General features: G+C 42.3%; 1 protein-coding gene across 5 annotated transcripts in view; it reads left to right on the forward strand.

The window, feature by feature from the left end:
* Positions 1-21,343, forward strand: part of csf1rb (colony stimulating factor 1 receptor, b) — a 25,952-nt gene extending 4,609 nt beyond the window's left edge. Inside the window, exons 2-22 of one of the 5 annotated variants that reach the window (XM_080780731.1) lie at positions 3,091-3,375; positions 7,121-7,438; positions 8,121-8,257; positions 8,621-8,786; positions 10,297-10,567; positions 10,948-11,063; positions 11,320-11,428; positions 11,540-11,721; positions 12,167-12,285; positions 12,799-12,925; positions 13,245-13,349; positions 13,620-13,730; positions 14,279-14,432; positions 15,317-15,381; positions 15,481-15,578; positions 15,912-16,034; positions 16,964-17,075; positions 17,232-17,331; positions 17,981-18,107; positions 19,148-19,229; positions 20,294-21,343. In XM_080780731.1, coding sequence (XP_080636857.1) covers positions 3,091-3,375; positions 7,121-7,438; positions 8,121-8,257; positions 8,621-8,786; positions 10,297-10,567; positions 10,948-11,063; positions 11,320-11,428; positions 11,540-11,721; positions 12,167-12,285; positions 12,799-12,925; positions 13,245-13,349; positions 13,620-13,730; positions 14,279-14,432; positions 15,317-15,381; positions 15,481-15,578; positions 15,912-16,034; positions 16,964-17,075; positions 17,232-17,331; positions 17,981-18,107; positions 19,148-19,229; positions 20,294-20,361 — 2,975 coding nt within the window. In that variant the 3' untranslated portion in view covers positions 20,362-21,343. Of the gene's footprint in view, positions 1-3,090; positions 3,376-7,120; positions 7,439-8,120; positions 8,258-8,620; positions 8,787-10,296; positions 10,568-10,947; positions 11,064-11,319; positions 11,429-11,539; positions 11,722-12,166; positions 12,286-12,798; positions 12,926-13,244; positions 13,350-13,619; positions 13,731-14,278; positions 14,433-15,316; positions 15,382-15,480; positions 15,579-15,911; positions 16,035-16,963; positions 17,076-17,231; positions 17,332-17,980; positions 18,108-19,147; positions 19,278-20,293 lie in introns of all 5 variants that reach the window. The other 4 variants (XM_080780729.1, XM_080780730.1, XM_080780727.1 and 1 more) reach the window with 4 other exon arrangements.
* Positions 21,344-21,953: the final 610 nt, after the last annotated feature.

Consider the following 21,953-nt stretch of genomic DNA (forward strand, 5'->3'; position numbering starts at 1 on the left):
CCCAGGAATTATTTCCCAATTAATTGTTCCCATAGACATCATGACAACAAACAAACAAATATTTTGGAGCAAACAAATACTTACAAAGAAGAAAAACAACAAAGAAAGTGTTGTAACCTGCCGTTTTTTTCTTCTTTCTAATTATTTGTTCGGCCCAAAACATTGTGTTTATTGTCATGATTTGTCACGACAAGAGTTGGCTTTGTCCGCGACGTAAACGTCTTTAAATAAATACTTTTTGAAAAGCCTATGAGGAAAATGAACGGGGAATTATTTTCCGGGTCTGGGCGGGACTGCGACGCTCTATTGTGAGTTTGATAATAAATCATCATCTGCTTGCCTGCCTGTGTGGTTCTGCACTTGGGTCCAACACTTGTCTCATATAGTGTCACAGAACTGCTGCTCACAGGAAATGTCTTCTTTTTCACAACTGTCTGTAATACAGTCTGTAATACCTAGAGATAGATGTTTGTGCGTCAAAATCCCAGTAGTTCAGAAGTTTCTGAAATGGGCTACCCAGAAGTCAGACCAGCTAGTTTGGCACCAACAAGTAACAACCATGCCACGTTCAAAGACACCAGTAAATTAGCCTGGCGGGGCCAGACTCATAGCGAGGATTCACTGAAGCGTCAGTGAATCCTATGAGTCTGCAGGCCCTGCCAGGCTACCAGTAAATCACCTTTCTTCCCCTTTCTGAAGCTCGGTTTGTACTACAGCAGATTGTCTTGAGTCTTTCTCTCCTTTTTCTGTGTTTGCATGTCTAAATGCATTGAGTTGCTACCATGGAGGATTAGAAATTTGCGTTAACGAACAGTTGGGCAAGTTATAAAGTGGCCGGTGTATATTAAGAATTATTGAGCAATTATAAGAAGATATAGTTGAAGATAGGTTGTGACACTGAGGCTTTTCCACAGTAAGTCCATTTGGGCTGAAAGTAATGAAGTGAAAGCTTTAGAATTACAACAGAATGTATATTCTCACTACCTGTCATGACTGACTTGACCTCTTCGTGAATGTGCGTGTGTGAATGTGCATGCGTGCGTGCGTGTGTGTTTGTGGTCTCCTCCCAGAGAAAATGTGTTTCCTGGACCAGAACACTGTTTTTTTTTTGTCTGAACAGACACACGCACGCACGCACGCACGCACGCACGCACGCACGCGCACACACACACACACACACACACACACACACACACACACACACACACACACACACACACACACACACACACTTCCATGGAGGCCCTCTCTCTAGTTTTCATTTCCCTTTTCTCCAACCTAACAGCTCTAAATACCACAGAGACAGAACTGTCCTGATTACCAAACCCCGGAGTCAATTGCTATGACTCCCAACTGCCACATTCCACTAGTCACATGATCTATCTATCTATCTATCTATCTATCTATCTATCTATCTATCTATCTATCTATCTATCTATCTATCTATCTATCTATCTATCTATCTATCTATCTATCTATCTATCTATCTAGTATTCTAGTTCGTTTATTTGTTAGTGGAATATCTTATTCTCATTCGGCAAAGCCCAGCATATTTTTATATCCAGCACCTGACTAATCTGAGTAGAAATGTTATAATCTAAAGCAATGTCATTATAAATGAACTCATTCTAAAGGTGGTTGCACACTGGACGTGCAGCTAAAAGTCTGAAAAACGCGCCCTTTACTGTTCTACTTCCAGTGGGAACAGATTCTGGACACCGTTCAGTTTCATCATTAATCCATTGCTTATGAGAACTGATTACAATAATATAACATTATCTATCATCAGCAACATGTATGGTATTACTTCTCAGTCTATCAAATATGGTTTTATTGAAAGGTAACCAAGGGGTAGAGGATAAGGACTTTATCTGCTACAAAAGTAAATCACACTTAAACACAAATGTTGCGGTGGAAAACTATTAACAGGTAGTAGTAGTAGCGGCCTTCAGTCTCGAGAGACCATGGCACAAGCGCACTTGGATTGGATCAGGTGGTGCTGAGGGAACAGTACTTTGTGTGTCTGACTTGGGATTTTCTTATTGCGACCAAAGGTCGCAGTTAACTATGGAATGGAAGCAGTCTGCTGTCACCCAGGCGGATATGTTGATCTGACCCCCCATGCCAAAGCGCCAATGCTCGCCCATACAGTAGTTTTCTGTCGGATGCGTGCACGCGACCTCGCCCTTTATTAGGGCCTCAGTCAGGCATCTTACTGGTAGTAGCGTTCTTGGAGCACATATCCAAATGCACAAAATAGTGGTGCATGTGTATTTTGAGGCACCATGGGCTGGTACCTCAATGGGCACCTCATTCCAGGGGTGGCCTCGAGGCCACTAGAACGTTGTCACAGTGGTCACATGCAGCATGTACTTTAGTTTAGTTTGGGTTACCTCCCATCCCCTGCATGAAACTGAATACGAACACACAGCAACATGTTTTGAAAACAGTTTGAGCTCTATTGAACCGACCAATCAGGACGGTTGTGAGGACGTTTCACTTTCAGCCACAGAGACAGGATCTGGAAGCAGGTAGCGTGAGTGGCTTAAGGTGGCGTGGGAACATGATCCAAGCCCTTGCCTTGTAGGAACACATTGAAAGTGATCGTGCACATGTATTTTCAGTTGCTGTCACCTTTTCTTTGTCCTTCTACCCAGAGAGTTGTGATTGCAGGCAGGCTGGTCACTAAAATGGTCAAGGGTCAACAGTTTAGAAGATCCTGGTGAAGGGATGAGAAGAGACTCTCCTCTCTCAGCACCAGCCCCCCAAAAATAATAATGTTTCAAATAATTTCACAGGATTGTTATAATAATCAATCAATATCCTATCAGTTAAATGCCTAGACATTAATTGGGGCGCCCACTGGCCTAGTGGTCCAGGGCAGGCATGCATGCCAGATAGGCTCTGGACTGTTGCATGTTCGAGTCCCGTTCATGACAACCTTTTCTGCATGTCTCTCCCCGTCTCTCCCTCCCTCTTTCCTGTCTATCTTCAATTGAAACTATCAATAAAGGCAGAAAAGCCTAAAACAGTAAATAATATTTTATAAAATTAATAATAATAAGAACTTGTTTCTCTCCCTCCCACCAGAACTGAGCCCTCCATCAATGCTTCTGAACTCCATCTCTCTCCCAAGCGGCTCTGAGGTTGTTCTCACTGCCGGCAGGGATAGCTTCACCCTAGGCTGTCATGGCAATGGCTCTGATATCCCAGTGGGTTGGAACAGCAATGCATTTAAACTGCGCCACAATCGCCAATCGACGGACTCGCTGACTGTCAGCAGGTTGGATTCCAGACACACCGGAACGTACAGCTGTGGGTACCTGAACCAGAGCTTGAGACACCTGGACTCATGGGTTCACATCTATGTCAAGGGTAAGATGCCATGAAGTTGGCAGTATACGGCAGTTGGTTAGTATATGGACTTTTTAAACATGTTCAGTTTATGAACTTATATACACCTGTTGGCCACCAGAAACTTCTCCACTTTGTCCTTCCAAGTCAAGACCAGTCAGACATTCAGAAGAACAGAAAAAGGTTAAAGCTGCAATAGAGTTTCTGACCACTAGATGGCAGCATATAGTAACTTCATGTATTTGAGTAAAAACAAGACACAGCAGCCCTCTTGTTTTGTTGGAGGGTATAACCTCGGTACCAAGGCTTTTATTTTCGTTCGCATTATTTTGGTTGGAGGACAATAAATTGGTCCACTTGGCCGGCGGTGACTACCCAGCGCATTGTTTAGTTCCGACAGGTGCTATGAAAATAACCTCCGTGTTACCTTACCACCCATCATGATCATGGGCATGGCACCCATACAGTGAGTAGGCTGGCCTATGTTTCTAACTGGAACTGGCAGTGGCAACCAAATATTATGTCCCACTTCACATTTACATTAACCTGACGCTGCCCCCAGCTGGCAAAGTCAGGTTGCATTTACATACCTAAGTGGATGAACTGAAATGCAGTAGGCATAGGCCTGCCGCCTAACATTGCGTTTTTCTGCTGGGCTGTCCCTGTATAGCCTCGGAAACCCAGACGTTTTTATTTCCAGGGAGGAAAAAAAAGTCCACTTCAATTTGGCTAGTAGCTCTCTGCTGATTTCTGATCGTCTGCACCTTTGTTAAATTGACGCACACACGCAGTACAGTACAGGCGTACGCACACCACTGGGAGTGGGACCGAGGCTAAAGCATAGGTGAGTTCCAGACAGGCCCATCTTTCATCCATGCCTCATGTTTGGCAAAATATTTAGGAGTAATTTTGTGTGAGAGAGTGTGTGTGTGTGTGTGTGTGTGTGTGTGTGTGTGTGTGTGCGTGGCGTGGTGTGGTGTGGTGTGGTGTGTGTGTGTGTGTGTGTGTGTGTGTGTGAGAGAGACGCAACTTGGCCTGTTGTAGCGCCACCATGAGGTTGATTTGAAAACTGTCAAGTGGCAAGGCTTGGGATATCCGTGGATATGCTCGAGGAGGAGGATTCTAAAAACGACTTATAAATCCTAAAGCCTTGTTTATACTTCACTGTGCAACGGTCCTATGCTGGAAAATAGCAGATATGCAAACTCACAGCACATCTCATTCAAGACACTGAACTTGCAGATCTGCCATTTTTGCCATCCAAATGCATTATATGGTTAAATGGGCCCTAAGATGCAGAAATTAACTAGCCTGGTTTCCAGAATTAACTAGAACTGCACTCTGCCGAGTGCATACTTGCTTGTTGCACACTAGTAGGCCATAAATGGCCTACTAGTGCGCAAGCAGAGCGCGCAAGTACTTTCGACCGCTGGAAAGTATCACATCTCAGTATCTCTGTGAAGGAACGTTTGAAATGTATAATCATTACGTGTAACTATTTGCTACCTAACTACTTTTTTACAGAAAAATGAATCATTGATATGTGATGAAAAAAAAGGTATATAAACTGAATTAAAATATATTATACAGTATAATTATTTTATTACTTATTGTAAATTGTCAATTGTTTTAAATGTATTTCATTTTGTACTATAGTACAGTACTACAGACCAGGCACAGATTTACAAATTACAAATCACATTACAACTACATACAGAGTATGTAGTTGTAATTTGATTAGCAGTATACCGTGGTTACTTGGTTCCAAAAAGTGAAGCCAAGTTTTTTTCAACCGTAAGTCTGTGCCTGGTTTGCTGGGACCAGTTACAACATTACGTCATCGTTGAGAACTGGGACCAGAGTACATGGTGTGTGTATATGTATGACTAGCTCTCAGTGATGACGTAAGAGATATGGTCATCTGTTCCCAGCAGACCAGGCACAGATATACAAATTACAAATCACATTACAACTACATACAGAGTATGTAGTTGTAATTTGATTAGCAGTATACTGTGGTTACTTGGTTCCAAAAAGTGAAGACAAGTTTTCTTCAACGGTAAATCTGTGCCTGGTTTGCTGGGACCAGTTACAACATTACGTCATCCTTGAGAGAGTACATGGTGTGTATATGACGTAATGTTGTAACTTGTAACTTGTAACTAGTCCCAGCAAACCAGGCACAGACTGTATGTAGTTGTTCTAGTTACAACTACATACAGAGTATGTAGTTGTAATTTGATTAGCAGTATACTGTGGTTACTTGGTTCCAAAAAGTGAAGACAAGTTTTCTTCAACGGTAAATCTGTGCCTGGTTTGCTGGGACTAGTTACAACATTACGTCATCCTTGAGAGAGTACATGGTGTGTATATGACGTAATGTTGTAACTTGTAACTTGTAACTAGTCCCAGCAAACCAGGCACAGACTGTATGTAGTTGTTCTAGTTACAACTACATACAGAGTATGTAGTTGTAATTTGATTAGCAGTATACTGTGGTTACTTGGTTCCAAAAAGTGAAGACAAGTTTTCTTCAACGGTAAATCTGTGCCTGGTTTGCTGGGACTAGTTACAACATTACGTCATCCTTGAGATAGTACATGGTGTGTATATGACGTAATGTTACAAGTTACAAGTTACAAGTTACAACATTACGTCATATACACACCATGTACTCTCTCAAGGATGACGTAATGTTGTAACTAGTCCCAGCAAACCAGGCACAGATTTACCGTTGAAGAAAACTTGTCTTCACTTCGAAGAGACCAAGCGAAACGATTACTTGCGCGCTCTGCTTGCGCAAGTAACTAGAAAAAGTTCCCTTCTGGGCACAGGCCTACAGTAGCAGTAGAAGTCTGTGTGAAAAGACTTAAACCAATCATATCAGTAGAGCCTTTTCGCTGTTCACAGACATGTCATAGGTAGGGTACAGCCAGCTGCAGCAGATTGAATTAATTCATTACTTGAACGTGTAACAAAGAAAAGCATTAAGTGGGTGCAGCAGGTGTTGGATGTCCTCTGAGTGTATATATATATATATATACACACACACACACACACACACACACACACACACACACACACACACACACACACACACACACACATACACATTAAGCTTTATGCTTAACTGTCAGCTGGCTGCATCAATAGAGGGCATGCACGTGACATCATCATTATACCCGGAAGACGGCAGTTATGCGGGACTGAGTGCCAAAAAACTCATTTCTGGCTTTGACACGTGCATGGTGGAATCTGCTTCACATTCTGAGTATATGCTCAAGCCCCCCTCCAGTAGTAGTAGTAGGGGACAAAAGTTTAATTTAAGCCCAAACCACACCAAAGGACGAGACGGTTTAACGTTCGTCCCGGCGGTGTGATGTGTCCTGTTGCACGTCGACCCAAGTGATTCAACTGGTTAAATTCAGTGGCCCAAACCACACCAATGGATCGCCATGCAACTCGCCATGCAACCGTTTGGTTGCAAGGAGTTGGATGGCGACCTTTTCGTGTGGTTTGGGCTTTAGGCCACGACAGAGGGGTGCAGTCTCAAGCAAACTTGAGCCAAGAGAGGCACCACCGATTGCGCTAAATCTCGTTCGAGTTGCAACCCGATATTGACAGAATAGTAAATGCTCGTCCCCCAGAGTCCCACAAGTAGGGACAGTTGCGAGACCATTTACTCAAACCATAAAACCATAAAACATATTCAATTTTATATCCTTGTGAAATAAAAACAGACATTGTCCCCTCTCCCTTCCTACAGATCTTGAAAACAGGTTGGCAGAGGGGGGGGGCAACCTCTTTGTCACTCCTCGCAGGGATCCTTCCATCATGAAGGAGGGACAGGACTTCCTGTTTGAGTGCCTGCTGACCGACCCGAATGTCACAGAATTGGGCTTCAGAATGGAGGGGGACATAGCCAGCGGTGGTCTCCCGAGCGGCATGAATGTGACCGTTGACTGCCAAAGAGGTGCCCTGATCAGGGACATGAAGCCCAGCTACAGGGGCGACTATGTCTGTACTGCCACCAGGAATGGAAAAGAATACACCTCCAATCCTGTGAGCATTCTGGTGATACCATGTAAGAACTTTCAATCAATCAATCAGTCTGTCTGCAGTGGTGTAAAGTAACATAAAGCCCAAACCACACCAAAGGGTCGGTTTGGGACAAAATGTTTTTTTTTAAGGTAGACCTGACCACACCTTTAAAACCGTTTTGTCCCAACCTGACCCTTGGTGTGGTTTGGGCTTAAGGTACAGCTACTGATAGATAGATAGATAGTACTCAAGTACTGTACTTAAGTACACTTTTGAGGGATTTGTACTTTACTGGCGTGTTTCCAGTTTTCAATAATTTTACTTCTAATCCACTACATCACAGAGACAAATATTATACATTAACTCCACTACAATTATTTATTTGACAACTTTGGTTATTACTGGTTACTGATTAGAGTAGACTTTTATTATTATTACAAAACAACAACAACAAAAATAACCACTTCAGCCCTATATACATTTCGGCCATTTGGAAATAGCCGATCTACAGTAGATATTTTCAAAATATTTATATACGTTTGAAAACTACTTTTGGTACTTCTAAGTACATTTTGATACCGATACTTTTGTATTTTTACTCAAGTAAATCCCGGACTTTTACTTTCAACAGAGTTTTTCTATATTGCAGTATTGATACTTTCACTTATAAGTGAACCTTTTTCAGTAGTTTTTCCCCCACTAAGTATAGTACATCTCCGCCCCAGGGTTGCGGTCCCCTCCCACGGTGTCTGTCTCTGACGAGGAGCTGGTCCGTATTGTAGGAGAGAAGATGGACATCACCTGCATCACCAGCAACCCCAGCCACTTCTACAACGTCACATGGACTCACACACACATGCAGGTCAATGATCGCCTTATTACAAACATTTATTGTTTTATGATCATTACAAAGCATAGATTAACCACTTCATGGCAATATACATTTCGGCCATTTGAAAAATCTTTTGAAAATAGCAGATTTTTATACAAGGACATTCTGCATAATTTGTACTTTTCGTACTTTTGGTACTTTAACTACATTTTGTACATTGCAGCATTGCTACTTTTACTTTACTTAACTTTTTCCACCACTGCATCCTAATTGTGTTGTAGATACAGTACGTATATATCTATAGATATATATTATTATGTACGTTACGTACATTTAAGTATATCTTACAAAATGTAGGCTACAGAATATCTGATTGTTGTCGTATCTGTGCAGGCATTGAACGTGACTAAGCGTCAGAATTACTCCGGGCAGTCAGTGCTGCACATCAGCAAGATTGTGTCTGTGGCGGCTGTTGAGCACAGACACAGTGGTGTGTACACCTGTACTGCCATTAACGAGGCCGGGACCGCCACAGCCACCACTACACTGACTGTACTGGGTAAGGACAGATGGGAAATGAGAGAGAGAGAGAGTTTTATTTTTAATTTTACACCTTTGTTAACTTACTACAGAATGCAACATTTCAGCAAAAAAAGAGTATGGTGCCTGACATTAACCTCAAAACAGTACTAGTCCTAAAGACCTCCCCCCACCGTACACAGAACCCCTTCCACAGTCCATCATGCTAAGTTGAACACGAGATCGCCCACTGTTCTGTAATAGGCGTGCAACCCTAAGGTGGGCCACCACCAGTCCTTGTGTACAGGGTCTACAGAGCACACACCCCACGGTCCGGGTTGTATTTATCAAGAGAGAGAGACACGGAGAGGAGATGGGGAGAGACAGGAGGGGAGGGCATAGGAATATGAAACAGAGGTTGATCGGGGGACATGTTGTGAGCTTGTAGACCAGCCCTTTAAGTGGTTAATTCCTTTGTACTCTCATTGGTTTGTCAAGTTGCTAGTCTAAATGTCAACAGGAAAGATAGAGACGTAGTTGCTTCCAAAACTTTATGGGCTAACTGATTCATTGAATGCTGCTTAATTGTAAACACAGAAGGGTGGCTACAGTAATCCCTCAACACTCCCAGCACTCGATCTTCTTAGATGAGTTTTGTATAGGTCTTCAGCAACTACGTAGAACTACAAACTCAGAAACATCCATGTTACCCACACAACTTAACATCTTTATTTGCATTCACATTTTACAATAATGAATAATAATGTCTCTGGTGGTGGTGTGGGTGTTAAGCCCGAACCACTTCCTCACAAAGTGAACTACATTATCATTTAGAAGTGTTTTACATGCTAGATGAACGTTGGAGAAGTGTTGTACTCTAGTCAGGGCAACCTGCCTAATAGCCTCCAACTTCATCAGCAATGGTAGTGGTGAAGCGTCAATCAGGTTCAGCCTAGCTGTAAACTCAGACCTGTTCTTTCCTGGTCTGAGTTTACAGACCAGGAAACCTTTCTTACCATTCCCCTGCAATATTAAATCTATGGCCTAGGCCTAGGTAGTTGTATGACTCATGTAGGTCATACACACGCACGCACGCACGCACGCACGCACGCACGCACGCACGCACGCACGCACGCACGCACGCACGCACGCACGCACACACACACACACACACACACACACACACACACACACACACACACACACACACACACAGTATGCCTCTGGATACATTCCTGTGAAGTTATTATTCAGGAATATTACGTTTTTTTATACTTAAAGATGGAGTGCCACGATGTCACGTGATGCCATTTCATTGGCCTGTTTGACTGTCAAGGGTTCAGCCTCCAGGAATAAACCCTAAATACAAAGTTAATACACCATTGCACATAAAAACGACTCCAGGGTGTCTAATTAAGTACTGTCACCTCATAGACACATGGAAAAATACAAAAATTGTGGCACAATTGTGGCAATCTTTAAAAAGTACTTGGAAAAAAGTCTTACTGATATCCTTTCTCTCTTCTTTTCCTCCTCTTCTCCTTCATCAGATGGACCCTACCTGAGGCTCTACCTGCAGCCTGTGTGGAGTGCTAACATCAGCACCATCGACGAGAATGGGGCTTGGCAGGCTAACGTTAGCAGTGGTTTAATGGAGGTCTATGGAGGAGGCACTAGCAGAGTGGAGGTGAAGGAAGGGCAGGATGTGAACCTGACGTTGGTGATGGAGACCTATCCTCCACTCCTCTACCAGAGATGGACGACACCGTCACATCTCGACACCACAACACACAAGGAGAGCTACTCCGGCCATAACAACAGGTCACATCCACTGTTATTATTAGTTATCAATATTAGTTTAGGTGGCAAGAAGTTGGTAGTAGTATCAGTAGGTGAATACATTATGTGGTGAAGAAGTGGTGTAGTACTCCCCTGCTCAAAAAGGATTTCTGTGTCAGCGATGCAATGCGAGAGAGCGGTCTAGCCAACACCAACTCAGGACTCCTGTGTCCTCTCTTCTGTAATAACTCAAGGCTTGCTCAACCCTAAGGCGGGCCGCCACCAGTCCTTGCGCAACTTGCACAATAAATACATATATAAATGTTTTGTTCACTATGGATTGTATTGGAGATTTAAAACTGTTGGTGTGTTGTTGTACTGTAATAATTATTATAATAATAATTATTGTTGTTGTACTGTAGGTATGAGGCGAGGTTGCTGCTAAGGAGAGTGCGACCTGAAGACAGAGGAACCTACACCGTCCATTACTCCACCCCATCCTACAACAACTCATACACCCTCCACCTGAGAGTCTACAGTAGGAAACATCTTTATCCACACGTTATAATAATAATTATTAGATAATAGTGTGGAATGGATACTTAAAAACTCCCATGGCCAGCGGTCATTAACACCTCAATAGCACCGTTTAGCCAATCACATTGGCATTAGAATTCCTCTCAGCCAATCGCATTGTCATTAGAATTCCTCTTGTCACATTGGCATTGGAATGACTATCAACCAATCGCAACATGGCGTCAGAACTAACTGTGGTATAAATGTCATTATTCCAGAGCCTCCCAGTGCCGAAGTCACTCATAGGAATGGCAGTGTGACGTGCCGCAGCTCTGGATATCCCTTACCCACAATCGTCTGGTACATCTGCCCCGGGGACACTAAAACGTATGTCCAATGACTCCAATCACAGTAGCCTGTAGCCTATATATTATGTAGTATCGGTTGTGAAGTTAACTTAACTTAACTCAACACCAACACCTATTTTCAAAATAACAGGTGTGGCGATAACTCCACCTATCAGCATCCAGCCACTAATCTGACCAATGAGACAGAGGATGAGATACACAGCCAACTTGTTCTGCCGGTGACTAACGAGGACGTCACAGTAGAGTGTGTGGCCTTCAGCCATGTGAATACGTCTCGACGTCACGTCTTTGTTGGTCGGACCCATCACATACGTATGTATCACAGAAACGCACAGACGTACACATTTTATTTAGACCCCAGACGATATATCGGACGATATAATAATTGTAATTGTAATTGTTTTGACGATATCAGCATCGGAAATTATGCTAGTATGTTTTGCGATGCAAGGTGTTGTGAGCTTGTAGATCTGTTATTTTTTAAAGGGCCTGATTGGTTACATAACATTTCATGGATAATACGATTTATTCTTATTTTTACTCATTTGTTTGTTTTTAAGTCAAATGTTATCAAGTACAAACTTTAATCAAATCAAATCAAAGTTTTCAAAAAAATAAAGATAATATCCCAAAAATGTGCCATTGGTCGGGCTATAGTTTTATTTAAATGTTTGTAAAAGAATATCAACAGTGTTGTTGTGGTTGTATATAGATGTGGTTGTGATATTGTTGATGTTGTGGTTGTATATACCGGTAGATCTTTTTTCAGCCACCAGACAAGCTGATGGAAATGTCTCCATAACTGTGATTGGAGTGTCCAGCTGGGCCGCTGTTCTATTCCTTCTACTGTTGGTTGCTGTTTATAAGTACACAAAGGTATGTTGGTCTGCTTTTAGTCTGTAGTTGATGTCTTTTTATCTGCAACAAGCCAGCTAGTATACTGTACCCCACTCTGTCGGTTGAGGTTGGGCCAATAATTGAAAGTACTGCCACAATATAAAACCATTGGAACCGGCTTTGTCGGGCCTCTATGCGAACACAATTGTGGGACGGAATCCGGGCCTGGAGGGAGATGTGTATCACTGCATGTATTCCTACGGGCTGGGGTGGCACCCGTCAGCATGGACTAGGGAGTGTTGGGCGGGAGGAGTAAGACGAATACCCCACATCCTCCTGGTGGGGACCCCTGGTCAGGGCTGAGTCAGTACGATGCAACAGCAGTGACGACACAGAAATGTGTGTGGGGAGGAATCAATCGGCATAATGACTAAATTGGACGGAAAAAAGATTTGTCTACTGTAAAACTGTTTAAAAAAATATATATGTATAAATAACAGGATTACATAGACAGACATATACATCTCTCTCTCTCTCTCTCTCTCCTTGCAGAAACCCAGGTATGAGGTCCGTTGGAAGATCATTGAGAGTAGCCAGGGTAACAACTACAGCTTCATTGACCCCACCCAGCTGCCCTACAACCAGAAGTGGGAGTTCCCACGAGACAGGCTACGTTTGGGTAGGTGGGGAAATATACTGTATATTCTGGTGTTTCAACTGTATAAATAAAATGTAGAATCATAGCGAAATATTTTAGATTTTCTATTGATTATTCTTGTGCTACTTTTTTCAGTATGTCTCCTTGATTTTAGTTTTCAAATGCATTTTGGCCAATTGTTGTATACTCTGAAATGTCAGACCAACATCTTTTGTAGTACAAAGTGTGTGTGTGTGTGTGTGTGTGTGTGTGTGTGTGTGTGTGTGTGTGTGTGTGTGTGTGTGTGTGTGTGTGTGTGTGTGTGTGTGTGTGCGTGTGCGTGTGCGTGTGCGTGTACCAGGTGCTGTGCTGGGTGCGGGAGCGTTCGGTAAGGTGGTGGAGGCCACCGCTTACGGTCTGGGAAAAGAAGACAACACCGTCCGCGTGGCTGTCAAGATGCTCAAACGTCAGTCCCACACCTCTTATTCACATCCATCCATACCTATTACTTTGAAGTTAGCTGGTATTTTTGGGCATTTCAGTGTACATCTCAGCATGGGATATAACTTCCTTGTTAGACTCCAGATTCTATTTATGACTCCTTATCCCCCTGATATTCTTTTGTGTGTGTGTGTGTGTGTGTGTGTGTGTGTGTGTGTGTGTGTGTGTGGTGTGTGTGTGTGTGTGTGTGTGTGTGTGTGTGTGTGTGTGTGTGCGCGTGTGCGTGCGCGTGCAGCCAGTGCCCATTCAGAAGAGCGGGAGGCCCTGATGTCGGAACTGAAGATTCTGAGCCATCTTGGTTACCATGACTACGTTGTCAACCTGCTGGGTGCCTGCACCCTAGGAGGTAGGAAGACATTTTGGACCGATCGTATACAGCAGTGGTTCCCAAACTGTTTAGCTGAAGTCCCAAAAGAGAAATTACGTTTGCCGAAAACAGTCAAAATAGCAGATCTACAAGTTCAAACTCAAGCGGCCCATGAAAATTGGTCCACGACCCAAACATGGGTCCCGACCCTCTGTTTGGGAAACGGTGGTATACAGTGCCGAAGTTTGACGTAATTTATGCATCCTACCCGGGGCACTGAATTAATATCACGTCAAATAAGAACAGTGTTCCAGAAATAAACAAATGATGACGGCGGTTTGACTCATAATGGATATGACACATCCCTCTGCCAGCGAGAAAAGAATAATAACTCATTCTGCATAATGAGTACCTTTGATCCGAAGTATATTTGGATGCCAATACTTTTGCACTTTTACACACGTGCATTTTGGATACGGGACTTTCACTTGTTGTATTTCTACATTGCAGTATTGATACTATTTAAAAATGTGAGTTGTTTTCCCACCACTGAACATCGGGTTACCTGTATGTATGTATGCCAATAGGTCCCATGCTGATGATAACAGAGTACTGTAGCCATGGTGACCTCCTCAACTTCCTGAGGGGACGTGCCAAGGTATTCCTGGACGCCGTCTCCAGCGTGTTCGTGTTGGAGGAGGAGCGGGAGTTGTACAAGAACATGGCCGCCAGAATCAGGACGTATGTTCACATTCATAGTAGACTGGCACAGTTAGCTCTGGCACAATGCAAAAAAATAAATAAAAATAAAATAAATATAGACACCTAAATATTAGGTGAATATTCTAAGCTTGCAAGTTAATAGGCCTAGATTTGAATGTCTATGATCTTACATAATTTAATGTATTCCAAATACACAGCCATTTGAACTTATAGCACTGCCTGTGCACCCACCCAATAATTAATTCCTAAGACTTGGAGTCGTTTTGGAGACTAGTTTCATATTAATTTGAAAGTTCTGGCATAAAATGTGTATTTAGTCAAATATCTCCACTTTTCCACGAGCTGCACACGGACGACATTCTCTCCGGCGAGGTGCCCGGAATAAGTGCAGGACTGAACAGATCAAAACTTTAGGAAGCACAAATGTATGGGGCACACAAAATAGGTTGTGTGATCAATTACCCAACACCAATCGCAACACACCTGTGAATTGTGTGCGCCATAATGTTTGTGCTTCCCAAAACATCGACTGTTCCCAAAGGAAGTTTATATATGTTCAGTCTAGCTTTTCCTCATGTAAAAGTGGCGATATTTTACATAACATATGTTTTCTGACAGAACTTTCACATGGATATGAAACTAGAGGACAATATCTGACTCAAAGTCAGATATTGAATCAATTACTGGGTGAGTATACACGCAGTGCTACAAGTTTACATGCTGACGTGGTCAGCATGTAGCAACCTATGGTAGCAACCTATCATAAATTATTTTTCAGCTCGTCCTCACCCCGTCATCATTATTATTATTTTTTTACCACCAACCACTTTTCATATTAGACTCTGTGAAGACCTGTTCACAGTTCTACTTTGAGATTCAAGCATGTTCTGTGTGTATTGCAGGGACAGTGGTATCTCTTGCGGTTCAGAGGTATTTCAGGAGATGCTCCCAATGACACAAGCCCAAGGTGCGCACGCACGCATGCACGCACGGCACGCACACACGCACGCACATTATTGTGTGAAGACGTTAGTGTTGATGATTGTTATTTCATGTTGCTCTCCAGCAGACAATCAGTCAGACAGCTGGTCTCTGGACATGGACGACCTGATACTGTTCTCCTACCAAGTGGCCCAGGGAATGGAGTTCCTGGCCTCCAGAAACGTAAGAGAAATGCACGCAGTGCACGGAACACACAGACACACATACAGTACAAACACGTACAGTACAGTATGGTAGACCTATAGGTTTCTTGTACTGTACACACGCATACACCCATGCACACACACATGTTCTTCTAATATTGATACTGACCTCCAGGTGATTTATTGTACAATTTTATCAACAAGGCAACATGCCGCCAGCATGTTTGTTTTTGGCGTTTTCACCAAGCTGTTGACAGGTCCATTTATGTACAGTATACTGTATGTATGTACTAGAACTTGAATTGTGCAGCACTAGCACTCACTCTAAACAGTTATCTCCCACTGTGCCCAGTGTATTCACAGAGATGTTGCAGCGAGGAACGTTTTGCTGACAGATCACCGCGTGGCTAAAATCTGTGACTTCGGACTGGCAAGAGACATCATGAATGACGACAACTACATTGTTAAAGGGAATGTAAGTTAAGCTTAAAGAGACACTATTGAACATGTTCATGACAACCAGCATATTTGACCTTGTATTTGCTTTGGCATGGGGGGTCAGATCAACGTGGAATGAATTCTGTACTGGCCATAAATTTAACTTGGGGTGTAAACAAGAAAATCCATCTGGTGGAAAGTACTGTACTTAAGTCCAGTTTTCCGGTACTTTTACTGTACTGGAGTACTTCTACTCCACTACATGCAGAGACATATATTGTACTGTTACTCCACTACAATTATTTGAACACTTTAGTTACTTACATTAACATAAAGCACTTCAGCCCTAACTTAGGCTATTTTATTATTATTATGTATTTATTTATTCTCTCTTGTTTTTGTTTACATTTTAGACATAATGATTACTTTTACTAGTAACCGGACATACTGCATGATGAGTACTTTTACTTTAGGTACTTGAAGTATATATTGATGCCTATCCTTTTGTTCTTTTGCAAGTAAAATTTGATTACTGGCCACTTTTACTTGTAACTCGTAGTGTTTCTACGTTGCAGAATTGATGCTTTTACTTAAGTCAAAATCTTGAGTCATTTTTCCACCACTGTCCATCCATACACACCTCTATCTATACGCAACTCAATAGACAATCTATACACGACTTGGGTGTTTTGCCAGCAGAAACTATATATTGGTCTTGTTGTATGACCATTGGTTCCAATCAAGCATTAACATAAATCTCTCTCTCTCTCTCTCATATATATATAACACACACACACACACACACACACACACACACACACACACACACACACACACACACACACACACACACACACACACACATACCCCCTAATGAGGTTATTTGTGTGCTTATTCTTTTAAATTAAAATCTGAAAGTTTTTCAGAAAACTTTGGTCTAAACATTTGTATTTATTTTAAATATAGGCTCGTCTGCCAGTGAAATGGATGGCTCCAGAAAGTATCTTTGAGTGTGTGTACACAGTGCAGAGTGATGTTTGGTCCTATGGTATTCTGCTGTGGGAGATCTTTTCACTGGGTAGGACACAGCTTTCATTTAGTTTAAATATATGTTGTAGTTTGAACTATGCCCTTTACTTGCTGACTATCACTTAATCTTTAAATGTAAATGAATGAAATACTATACACTCGCTGACCTTTCCTTTCTGACTACTCTCTGTCCATAATACTGTAGGTAAAAGCCCCTATCCAAATATCGCTGTGGATGCCAACTTTTACAAGATGATTAAAGATGGCCGCCACATGTCTCGGCCAGACTTTGCCCCCCCAGAGCTGTAAGTAATACAAATAGAGAACAAACTGGTTCTGGAACTGGAATGCAGGAATTCCAAGAAGCATCTCCCCTCATCTACATAATTATGTCTTTTCCACCCAGTGTTGTTTTTATAGACTAAAACTAAGACGAAAAGTGTTCGTCGACTGCCTTTTTCCACTGATGAAAACTAAATTGAAACTAAATGAAAACTAAGCTATGATGACTAAAACTGAGACTAAATATATTGACAATTTCGTCAACAAATAAAAACTAAACTAAAATGTTAGGAAGGGACTAGTGGACAAGAGATCCAGTAAAAGTCATTATAAACTTGGTTGCATGCTGAATATACAGTAGCAGATCTACAAGATCTTGTAGATCAACTATTTTCAGCAAGTGTAAAATCAGCCATTACGACAGCATGCATCCATGCCCCCAAAATACATTTTAGTCTGTAGATTTAGTCGACTAAAATCTTATATTTACTTGACTAAAACTAGACTAACACTAAAACTTTCCAGGTGACTAAAATGTAACTAAAACTAAATGAAAGCTATTCAAGAGACTATGACTAAAACTAAATCAATATTTGCTGCCAAAATCAACACTGTTTCCACCCCACCCCACCCTGTCCCTTCCTCTGATGTCATCATTCCCGCCATCCCCAGCTATCAAATAATGACTCACTGTTGGAGTCTGGAGCCCACCGAGCGGCCGACCTTCAGCGCTATTGGACAACTCATAACGAGGCTCCTGCTGATGACCAATGATGTCCCGGCAAGTCACAGTGACCAGGTCAGCTCGTTTCACTGGACAGAGTGTATGGATGAAAGACAGACAGACAGACAGACAGACAGACAGACAGACAGACAGACAGACAGACAGACAGACAGACAGACAGACAAAAACAGTGAAGTAACGTTTTATTTTTATTTTTTTTATGCTTTGCTGGATTAATTCCAATTGTCAATACTTTTACTTCTACTCCACGACATCTCAGATCCAAATATTGTACTTGTTCTCCACTAAAATTATTTGAAAACTTTAGTTACTAGTTGCTTTGCAGATTTTGATTATAATTACAAACATACATTAACCACTTCAGCACTGCATACTTCGGGCATTTTCAAAATATTTCCATACATTTTGAAAACGTACGTAGTACTTTTATAGTATATTTTGAATTGATGCCAACATCTTTGTACTTTTACCCAAGTCAATTTAGAATTCCGGACTTTTACTTGTAAACGTATTTCCCTTGTGGATTTTACTAAAAAATGTGAGTACTTGGATAGGCCCATGTTCTTTAATTCATCATTAATGCATTAATGTATCGATCAATCATTATTATTATTTTTCTTACATTTTTTATCCCAGGATTTTTGTAACCCTTTTTTTCCACCCATTGCCAATTGTCTAGTGTAATCTACACTCACTCTGTCAACCTGGGGAGAGCAAGGACTGACCTCATGCTTCCTTCTTTTAGCATGAGGAGTCCTAGCTGCTTCTTTTCACCTGACAGGGGGAGTTTCCCCGGTTGGACGTAATGTGTGGAAGGAACCAGTTCCTTTCCCCTCCATCAGGCGCCCCGGCTGGCCAGGGGGAGGCAGTTTAGAGACCAGGATTACTGCATGTTTTATCTGAGGGTACCTACTGTACCCTAGGGCACACAGGGAGAACATGAAACATGGCCTTTCTCCACACAGAAAGGCCCTTTTGCCAACCCACCTCGGGTAATCTGGTTAATAGTAGCTGGTTAGTAACCGTCAGGGAAAACCAGGTGCTGTAAGCTATCAATAGATTGTTCTGACACTCTTTTCCTCCCTTTATTTTAGCCAAACTACTGGTACATGCATGAAGGTGTGGCCACCAGCAGAGAGGGATGGGAGGTGGATGAGGAGTGCAGAGAAGCAGGAGGTGAGGAACTGAAGAAGGAGGATGAAGCGAAGGAAGTTGTCCAGCAAGGTGAACTTGGCATTTGGCACTTAGATACACTGTTTACTGTAGGTACATACTACTATACATGTGGAAAAAAAACTTGTATCCCTTCATAATTTTGGGTGGGGTCTTTAATGATCCATTCCTCAAAGATGTAGGCCCCGTTTACACGGACACGGTGTCCATAGAAAACTGAAAATAAAGTATCATTTGCTGGAGTCCCTTTAGACGAGAATTGTGAAAACAGCTTCCAAAATGTATCTTTGAAATCTTTGAAAACGCTGTCTCCTCCCATCTCCATGTCAACGGGCAAAACGGTGAATCCGCAAAACTTGTGACATCATTCTTGTACACATAGACATAAAAAGGTAGACGCCTCTTCTGGCTCTGGGGCGCGTGTCTCTGTTGAAGGCAATATATTCCTGAGATTCCTTGCGAATCAGAGGCAAATTGTAAACATTGGTTTCCTCATGCCAATAAATCTCCCCTGGAATGAATGGATAAGTCCCGTAAAAGACGCACTGTGATTGGCCTGTAGTCACTTGAGTGGCAGTGAGAGACGTAGAGGAGTCGCATGAGTGTCGTCACTTGGGCAGCGACACAGCGTGCCTTCAGCACTTCTGCTTGACTTCCTGCCTTCAATGGAGACTCCAATGAACCTCCAATGAACTGCAGCAGCCAATTAGGCTTTATTTTTTTTATATATATATATATCGATGCTTGTACATGCGTGCCTGGCATGGTGCCTGGTCTATTTTGCAGTCCATCACCGCCACCTGGCATGCACATTACTTTGCCGAATTCTTTGGAGCCCGTTTCCGTCTAAAAGTGGCTTTATTGACGCAGCGCTTGCTCACGTGCCAATCAGGGAGAGGGTCAAGTCAACTGCCAGCTAAAATATCCCTATTGTTCCCTGTTATCAAAGTTATTAGTCTACTGTCTATATGGCTTTATCAATGTTTTCCTGTGCCTCTTTTATGTCTCGAGAGTATGACCTGTAGTAGCCATCTGACTCTTATGTTTCTTTATTTTTTTCCCTCTAGAAGCCAGAGAGGAAGAGCCACTAATGATGACAACTAAGAATGTCACCAACGTTTACCAGCACTGCTGATGGCCACGGGCAGAATCAAACTATAACGGATCCTTTTTTATATTCAACTGTTGTTTGGCTAATGTTAAATGATTTGAAATAATTGGCCCTATTTTGAGACAATGGCGAACTGGTGTGAAGCTCAGTCAAGTGAGTGGCGATGATCTTTTGGTATTTTCCGGAGAAGGGTTGGAGGTAGGTAGGGTAACCTACCCCAAAATAGGACCCTATAATTGTCAGTTTCAGACAATTGAAGCATTAATTTCAAAATAAATGATGTCACATGGAATTACACATACTGTAATGTATGTGTGTGTGTGTGTGTGTGTGTGTGTGTGTGTGTGTGTGTGTGTGTGTGTGTGTGTGTGTGTGTGTGTGTGTGCGTGTGCGTGTGTGCATGCGTGCGAGCGCACAATTATATTGTCAAATCTATTTTTATTTCAAATTCTATTTTTTTATTTCAAAATCATTTTTTTTAAACCCTCATTTTGTATTATCAAAATGTTTTATGCTATTTTGTATAAACTTGAGGTTTTTGACACATGTCCAAGTGCTGTGCCAGACAGGCGGTAGTGCGGAATCTCCTTCGGGTTTGAGTAAATGGTCTCGCTCCCCTCCTACTCGTAGTAGGGGATAAAGTACAGTTTTAGACTGCGACAGAGGGGCGCGTCTCAAGCGAACTTGAGCCACGAGAGACCCCAATGATGCGTGTTGAACGTTGCGAAGTTCGCTTAGCCGACTCAGCCCTGTTCGAGGCCTGACCCATTTTGGACAGAATAGTAAATCATTGTCGCGAGGGGGACGTGACCATTAATTTTCTCAAACCCGAAGGATGCCTTTCTTCTAGGAAGTGTTTTGGGAAATTGGGAGGACTGCTAGTTTGATTTATACCTTGTTGTCTCCGTATTACTGTTGATTCAGTAGTACATGTATTCTTTTGTATCAGAAAAAACTAACATTTGTTCAGTTGTTCTTTGTTTTGATTAAATTGCATTTGTCCAAAGCCAAGTCAAGTCAGTCGGGTTTATTTATATAGCATTTAAAAAACATAACAGGAAAGCAGGTCAAAAACTTGACTAACCCTTACCTCACCCCTAACCACAACCTTAACCCTCCCCTATGCCTAACTGTAACCTCCTCCCAGCCATAACCCTAACCGGAACCGTCCCAATTCCTTATGTCTAACCTTCCGTCCATCAGACCCTCCACCACTTTGGTGGATTGGTGTACTTTAATGAGTACTGTTGATCACTTTATTCACCGTACACCGGCTGGACATGTCTAAACTGTTCCCTCCACAATTCACATCTGAATCCCTGCGCCCACTGCGCATGCGTAATATATCCTCGTGTGCGTTGCCGTAAAGGAAACTATATAGAACTGTCGTAAAGTGTACAATAGAGGGAAACACAAGTTAACAAGTACCTTCATAATGACATCACCGTCCTAAAAATAATCAACTTTAAGTTGTATTTGAAGGTTCAACAGTGATTTCTATCTCTCTCAAGCTCTTCTCTATCTATCCATGTACATCTCTATTCACCAATAATTCCTGGATTCCCTCCAGCTCTCTGCCTGCCAGAGAGACTGAAGGAGAGCCTGACTAGATGGAG

This window comes from Protomyctophum bolini (genome assembly GCF_963924005.1).
Source record: "Protomyctophum bolini genome assembly, chromosome: 13".
Taxonomy (NCBI): Eukaryota; Metazoa; Chordata; class Actinopteri; order Myctophiformes; family Myctophidae; genus Protomyctophum; species Protomyctophum bolini.